At 44.0% G+C, this 8391-nt stretch overlaps 1 protein-coding gene across 1 annotated transcript in view; it reads left to right on the forward strand.

Annotated features, from left to right (window-relative positions):
- The window catches only part of LOC126387654 (E3 ubiquitin-protein ligase RNF43), a 114449-nt gene that overhangs the window by 67909 nt on the left and 38149 nt on the right, over positions 1–8391 (forward strand). The window contains exon 2 of the mRNA XM_050040249.1: positions 4344–4457. Coding sequence (XP_049896206.1) covers positions 4344–4457 — 114 coding nt within the window. The remainder of the gene's footprint in view (positions 1–4343; positions 4458–8391) is intronic.

Consider the following 8391-nt stretch of genomic DNA (forward strand, 5'->3'; position numbering starts at 1 on the left):
GGATTTTTTTTTTTTTTTTATTTCTTCCTTTTTCTTTGTTAAGGGCCAAGTTCAACTTTAAGCCTTTAATTTGGGCCTAGTAAATGTGGACTGGTAGAGGCAGCTGGCAGCGCAGCGTGCAGACCAGGCCAGAGGTTCCTGCTGTCGGGCTGCCTGGCTTCCTGAACAGGAGCTTCCATTCAGGCAACATGTGAAGGTCTGAAGACATCATGCAAGGCAGAATCTTCAATCAGCATTGTTAATTTCCCATTTCACCCTCGACTCTAACTAGAGAGAGGTGTTGTGGATTAGTTTCTTGGATGTTTATGTGACTTTGAGTACTTGTACCTTGTCTTGAATACTCTAAATCAGTGGCTCTGATGTACCCTCACATCCCTATCAGATGAGTTCACTGACACGGTCTCTCATGGTTTAAATGTTTGCATTTCAGTAGTTTTAAAAGTGTATGTTAAGTAACCGAGGCTGTCACCAGAAACTAAAGTCATCCGTCAGTGTCTCCTTATTCTACTTGAAATTCTTCAAGTCAAGCTGTCATTGTTTTTTTTGTTTGTTTGTTTTTGTCAGTCAGTGTGCGTTACATTACAGTGTTTCCCATACACTGATTCATGTTCTGCACCCCGCCACAATATCAGCATTAACCGCTACATATTGACATGTTTTTTTCTATTTAAAATGGGTAAAACATTATTTAATTGTAGAGCTGCGTGCAGCGCGTTGATTCGCCCAGCCCCTCTTTGCCCTGCTCTCGCTTTCTCCGTCTATCAGATCACAACTGCCTCAAGCTAAATGAGATTGGCTAGCTAACAAGCCCACCCCACAGTCCCTCCACCTCACTCCCCGCCACTTGGAGACTACTTCAGGAGAAGAGCGGACAGTAGCTCCAGAGACGGAGTATTGAGGGTGCAGAATTTAAGAAGCTGACTCAGTACATGGTCCCTTAAAGAGACGACGGGAGTGTGTTTGGAAATACTCACTTAAGAGTTTAAATTCTTAGCACTGGAGCTTACTGTTCAGATATTCAGATATATCCATATTCATATTTGGAGCAGCAGAGCGTATAGTGGGCACTCTGTCTCGGGGAATGGAGTAGCAAATTGAATATGTGGTTAATTTAACTGTTTGCTAATTCATTTAGAAACAAAACGCTCTGTTTCTTGCAGTAGCAGTGCTCTCGTTTTAGTGTAGTGTCAGGTTGGATTAACGAACACACCCTGTTGTAGATGCAGTGCATGCAAAAGAAAGGAACGAGTATTCGGATGTTTGTAACAGCTAAATCTGATTCAAAATAAAAATTGTAATTCTGTTACAGCCCTGTTTGTAGCACTTCTTTTTTCATACATTGAATTGGCAGTGTTAAGGTTAGGTTTGTCAAGTTTGCATTCATACTTACACTCTCAATCAGAACCAAGCAGCAACCTCCAGGGGTGAAAAATGAAGCCAACACAGAAGTTCCCAAAACTGCAGTTCCTCTAATGGCCACTTGAGGCTGGCTCCAGAAGTGAGTCAATCCCCATAGACCCCCATGTTAAAATGCCCAACTTAACAGCGGAAATAAACATGTTTACAGCCTGATACAAAAACAGTTTTGGTCTCTATAGCTAATTTCCTCCTTTCATGACAAATGTGCGAGGGTGAATTTTTATATAACTCACCTGTTTAAATGTTATTAAGGCTTAAAGTTATGCATAACTAATGGCGGGGCCACTTTGAGTGACAGTTTGTTGATGGTGTCCCCAGCTTCTCAGTCAGTTCCACCCCTCACTCCTCCACAGCACCAGCCCTATGACCAAGTATGGTCACATCTGGCTCCAAAAACCAAGATGGCGACGGCCAAGATGCCGAACTCGAGTCCACAATCCAATGGGTGACGTCACTTAGGCTACATCCATTACTTTTACAGTCTGTGATCATGCGCATTGTTTTAAGGTGTTACAACTGACTCCAGTTGACTCAGTGGTTTTTGTGTGACAGTGAATTTACTGAAGATCACAATAATAACAATTTGTGATTCAATTCACACTTTTATTTTTCTCCTAAACACAGATGTGTGGATATGTTTCTTTTACTGGAATCAGGATTTATAAGCCGAGACATTCAATGACCTTTTCATGTCCCCCAGTAGCTGCAGACAACCCCCGATAATGCCCCGTCAGTAATGCATTGCTTGCATGGTATTTGTCTGGCTGGTTGCATCATTAGTGTTGTTGTTACTTATGCTAACACTCATAGTAGATACCATATTAATTATTTGTGGTACAGCATGTAAATCCATGGCACTGTCCAGTCACTATACACAAGGTGTTTCTTCCTACCTTCTTCTATCTCCGTGCCCCACCCCGGTCCCCAAAGTCTGTTTTCTTTCTCCTCTCTCTCCTTTCTTTCTCTCTCTGTCTCTCCTTGTGACAGACATGCACCAGCCCTGTACATTACGTCAATTCCCCTGGACCGGGGTGCCAGCTGTTGATGTCACCCTTGGGTCTTTTTAATTTAGGGATTTCCGCTGGGTGAGATGAGGGGGAGCCCCATGACCTCAGCCCACAGCCACATGAAGAGGCCCACCAGGGCCGAATCAGGCCGGGACAGGGCCTGTACAGGGCAGGGCAGGGTGGGGCCGCTCTGCTGGGGTGTGGGTGAGCGCAGGGACTGGGCACTGCAGGGTGATCTGTGAGCTGTATCTGATCGAGGAGCACTGGTGCACTCGTTGATGTCATGTGAGGAAATGAGCGCTGCACTAGGGTGTTTTAGGAGCGGTTTGCTCCCCTTTGGACTGCCGTGCGATCTCTCATACCCGTGACAGCATGTCTGTGACTTGCAAACACCGCTGCGATCCCTTGAGCTCTTAAATGCAGCCTTTCAGCAGCTACGAATTTCCTCCCTTTCAGAGGGGATCAAATGTTCCTACCAAAGACTATCTCTCGGTCTTTCAGTGCTCAAGGCTTTGAGTGGGAGTGAACATCCTTACATCCATCCATGTAATTGATTTTGTTGGGTGCCAAAGTTTTTCCTCTTGATATCAACTGTGAACGATTTAGAAAGGAAACGCCTTCATTTAACACATAAAAGCTTCTGACAAGTGCAACTGTCTAGATAATTTATTTTTCACTGTTGGTTTTAGTCCAGTCTTTGACATCTTTGACTTTGGGTCACATGCTGTAGCTGCGTGTTTTTGGTATGAATGGATGAATATGTGGGATATACTGCAGTATATACACAGCATTGAACTGGACATGGGTCAGTTTTATCTGCCTCTTAAGTCTTATTTTCCTTTTTTAACTTTAGTCATAAAGCTAAGAATTAAAGGAAAAGTTTGGATTTTCTGAAGTGGGGTTGTATGAGGTACTTTTCCATAGATGGTGTATTATGTACTGTAGATGGCAGTTTGCACGCCCTCAGTTTGGAGAAGCAAGTAGGAGTACTGCCAAGGAAGCTAAGCAATGTACAAAAATGTAGCAATGTATTTTAGCCACCGAAAAAAATCAATATCAGTTTAAGTCTACACTATATTTAGAATATTCTCGCAGCTTTACCTTGCTGTCAGACAGTCCTCTATTCAAAGACACCAGACTCCATTGACAAAAACGGTAATTTTACCATGCAGAACACGGGAGTTGCTGGTCTACCGCTGCCTCACTTGGTTGGTTGGTTTGTGTTATTGTGTGACTTTGGTGAATCCGAACTAATCCTTAAAATCACCATAGTCACACAATAACGCAAACAAACTAACCGACTGAGGTCGCAGTAGACCAGCAGCTCCTGTGTTCTGCAAGGTAAAATTCAAATGGCTTGAAGAGAGCATACAAGAGCTTCAGCTCCTCATCGGAAATCACTGTCTGACAGCAAGGTCAAGATATTATAAAAATAGTATCCACTTAAACTGATATGAATTTTTCAGGTGGCTAAAATAGGTTTTGCTGCAGGCCATCCACAGCAGTACACTACTTAGCTGCTGTGTCAGTACTTCTGCCTGTCTCCAAACTGGGATCATACCGACTGCCATCTACTGTAGGTAATACACTCAATGTGTACATACAACCCCACTTAAAAAGTCCAAACTATCCCTTTAATGTCATGCTTTGGTAATAATGCAGAAAAGAAGAGAAAGAACAAAGAGATTGTGATTAGGTGGAAAGACTCCGTTGCTGTTTGCGTACCTGGGCATTCATTCTTCTTGCACTTCTCATGACAGCTGCACACCCAAAACTCCAGTGCAGTGAGCACTGAAAAAAAACGCACTCCCTTTGAACTGAACAAATGATCCCAACAGAGACATCTGCATTGTTTAAAAATTTTATTTTCCTCTTCTGGTATGAGATCATAACCTCTTTCTCTCTTTTGTTTTGCAGTATCACCCTCTGTCTCTGTGCAACACGAGTGAGGATGAACGACAAGAGAGTGACTTCATCACCATTGTCAAACTGGAGCACAGGGTACCCCGCTGTCTGCCGCTGCTCGATAAGGTACAGATCACACACAAACCCGACTGCTGGAGGAAATGTTGCATTGTACGTTTCTGTGAACCACAGATACATTTCTACACTATTATGTAGGATATACTTTTAAAACTGTTTCAACAGTGCTGTGATTAATGTGTGGTTAGGTTTAGGCACAAAAACCTCTTGGTTATGGTCAGGAAAAGATCATGTCCGGACTTAAAATACCCACTTTTGGTGGCAGTCATATCTCATCAATGACCCATCAAAAACAACCGCTTTTCATGCCACTATACCGCCAGGAAACACAGCAATGTCTCGGTAAAAAACAACAGTTACTAGTAGCTCTATCACAGCAGGAAACACTGTGATGAAAAATCAACTACTGTTCAAGGCACTACTCCAACACGAAATGCAATAAAAACAACCACTTTTTTTGCCTCTATACCGACAAGAAACGCTGCAATGTCTTGGTACAAAACAACCACTTTATGTGCCACTATTCCGGCCAAAAACGCAACAGTGCCTCTGTAAAAAACAACCTTTTTTTTGGCACTATCCCTGCTTGAAAACAAGAGCTACGGAGCAACCACATTTTGTGCCCTAAAAGCTGCTGAAAACATGACACGCTAAATCACAACCAGTTTTGTTGAGTTGTTGGTCTTGAAAAGTGGCCTGCAGCTTGGGCAGGCGTCTCGTCTGACAAAGTCAGATCATATACTACGTCACTTCAAAAACGTTGATATATGTATGAAACGTGTAAAAGTAACTTGTTCATGCTTTGCAGAACGTAAAATGCCAACATTTTCTTTAGGCGATTGAGCTGCACACACACACATACATGCCACAGAAAATGCCTTGTGCATTTTCGTCGTCAAACGCTCTGAGAAACTCCCCTCTCTGTGACCCCTTCCCCTCTCAGACACGGCAGCAGACAGATAAACCATCTTGCCATCTTGTCTCCTCTCCAGTACCCCTTCCGCTCTTGGATTCAGACATTAAAGAGAAGATGGTTTTAGAGGGAATTATTTGGCAGGAGCTTAATGTTTTGTTCAGGACGGTGATCTTTCAGAGTGAGGGCTTGGACAGGAGGGGGTGGGCTTAGCTCAGCGCTGCTATGTAGCAAGTGGCAGTGAGCCCTGGCTTTGGATGTAAGGCTTTCAAGCCCCAGCTGTCACTGGTCCGATCCCAGCCAGCCGGCCGGCCAGCCAGCCAGAACCAGACACTCGGCGTTCTCCATTTCTGCTTCCCTCTAATATGAACGCAGCCAGAGCTCCATAGATTCCACCCACACTGGTTTAGATGTATGTGCGACTGCAACAGAGTTGACCTAAATCTCCCTTGTGTTTAAGTATTCTACCATACACACTGGCTGGCATATCCTAACTTTAAAGTAGTGTGATTTAAAACTGTTGCTATTTTTTCCTCGTTTTTCAAGTGGTGACAAATTAGCAGGCAGGAGTATAGTTAGGCGACTGCCTTTTTTTAGCCTGTGTTTTCTTTTCCCCTAATTTAAAGCCATGTTTAGGAGCTGCCCGCCGTGGCGACGATGTAGAGACATTCCCACACTTCCCCGCTCCTTTCTTCCTCCTCCTGTTGCTCCTTCAGTGGGAACCAAACCAAGCCGGCCATAAGGGGGGAAGAGGGGTGTCACTCAAGGCTGACTCCAGAAAACAGTTTTGATTAAAGCCGTAATGGCATCACTGTGTTGTCCCATAAACAAAACACGGTCTCCCCCTCATGCAGAAGTACCCTTCAACAAAAGACTGTTGCTTCCGAGTGCTTTCTCCCTCCCCGCAGATCGCCTTTGAAATCAGGAGAAGTGAAGGAGGGAGGGGAAGGGGGGTCTTTCTTGTTGTTTTGGTCGTCTGGAAAGTATGTGTTGCAATAAACTCCACTCCAGCCACCTGCATCCTCGCTTCCTCGGCCAGATTCAAAGCTTTTGGTCGTGGTGGATTTATTGGGGATTCATTGTGCAGCTGTTGAGGAGCTCGGCCTTTTGAGGAGGATGAATCAGATGGTTTGGGATGTGCGGTGCCGGGTCAGCCGTGGTCTCTGGATGGGACTTGTTTACAGTTTAGTCTGACTGTAACCCGCCCCGCTGATCTATAGATACTCCGACGGCCGCAGAGGGTTCGTGTTGCACCGCGCACACTCAGAATAGACTGTAAACCAAACAAAGTGAAGCTCAAAACCTTGAAGGATAAAGTTTCATTGTTGTCCTTTGTTTTTATTTTGGTTTTTCAGAGGTTCCTATCCTCAGAGGGAGATTCCTCTGCTGATTCACAACGATCTGTGTCGTCTCTCTAATGCTCCTTGTTTTATATAGTATCTCTGAGCAGCTTGGAAAGTTAAAGTTTATCTTTTGGGATGTCTGTGCTACAGCAGGACATCTTCAACAGGGATGTAGCCAAAGGAGGAGGAGGAGGAGGAGGAGGAGGCGGCGGCATCAGGTGCTGGAGTAGCGAGACAAAAGCCTGGTGTGGCGGAAGGATTCTTTCAAACCCCTGCAAGTTATACATGAAAATGAAGCTTTGAACTTGTTGTTTTCAGCAGTATGTGTTAATTTCCTGGTTTCCTAGTGTACTCAGGAGCGTTAGGAGGATTTTAGGACATTGGGGGCATAGCCTGGATCTCTGTTGGGTTGTCCAGGGGCTCCTCCACTGGCATTTTTTTGATAATCAAGCTCTATTTTTATGCTTTTTAATGCACTCTAGAAGCTTATTTACAGTCAAAGTACAAAAAAATGCCAGTGTGAATTAGAAAATAATTGGGAGCCTCCTGACACCCTATCACAGGCCAGATTTTTGTTTGGCCCAAGGCTGTATGTGGAGTATCACTGATCTAATGTGTAGGATTTAGTGGCGTATATCGGTGTGGTTGCAGAACTGAAACTTCCCCCATGTGCCAAGCATGTAGGAGATAAACGGTGGTCGAAGTGAAAACACAAGTGGTCCTATCAGAGCCAGTGTTTGGTTTGTCTCATCTGGGCTTCTGTAAAAACAACATTACCGTTTCCCACAGGAATAGCATCTATGTGTGGTGGTAGCTGACGATGGTAGCTCTGCTTCTCAGCAGTGCTTTACTGACTTTAAATAGCAGGGTGGAGAATTGATCAGTCAGATTGAGGCTGGATCGATCAGAGCTGATCAGATCAGTTGGTTGGGTTGGAGGAGCAGCTGCTATAGAGGCGAGTGAAAGCAAACTTCAGACTCAGCACTGGACAGTGGGGTGTGTAGTTTCCACAGGAACGCAGCCACTTTCATCTAGAGTAGTTTGGGAAAAGATAGAGAACACTAAAATGAAAGCACTGTTGTTCTAGGAAGTAGAGTGTTGTATTTCTGCATGAATTAATCAATTAAGTTTCACTGCGCCTGGCATTCTGCTGCTCCATCTGTGCCCAAAGTATGCTCTGTGCTCCAAGAGTGTGGTGCTCTGAATAACCAAACAGCATATATGAGGCCCTGCTCCATATGTAGACGAAACAGCTCATTCTAAGGTAACAAAAACACAACGATTCTTATTTTCAGGTGATGATAAACTAAAGAAAACATACTTACTATAGTAAATTAAATTTCTGCCAGTATAGCCCTTTAAATTCTACACTTTAAACCAATGAAATTAAAGTCCTGTTAAAAACTAAAAAAAAGACCTATTTATTGAACCATTTTGAGTCATTTGTTAATTTTTTTTTTTTTAATCCATATTTAACCAGGTAAGTCCCATTGAAATCAACAATCTTTGTAATGAGGGGGACCTGGCAATTAAAGAAATAGTGCACCCAAAAATGAAAATTCAGCCATTATCTACTCACCCATATGCCGAGGGAGGCCCTGGTGAAGTTTTAGAGTCCTCACATCCCTTGCGGAGATCGGCGTGGGCAGCGGCTAGCACACCTAATGGCAGACGGCGCCCCAGACTAACGTCCAAGAACACAAAATTGAATCCACAAAGTATCTCC

The sequence above is a fragment of the Epinephelus moara genome, chromosome 3 (genome assembly GCF_006386435.1).
Source record: "Epinephelus moara isolate mb chromosome 3, YSFRI_EMoa_1.0, whole genome shotgun sequence".
Classification (NCBI taxonomy): domain Eukaryota; kingdom Metazoa; phylum Chordata; class Actinopteri; order Perciformes; family Serranidae; genus Epinephelus; species Epinephelus moara.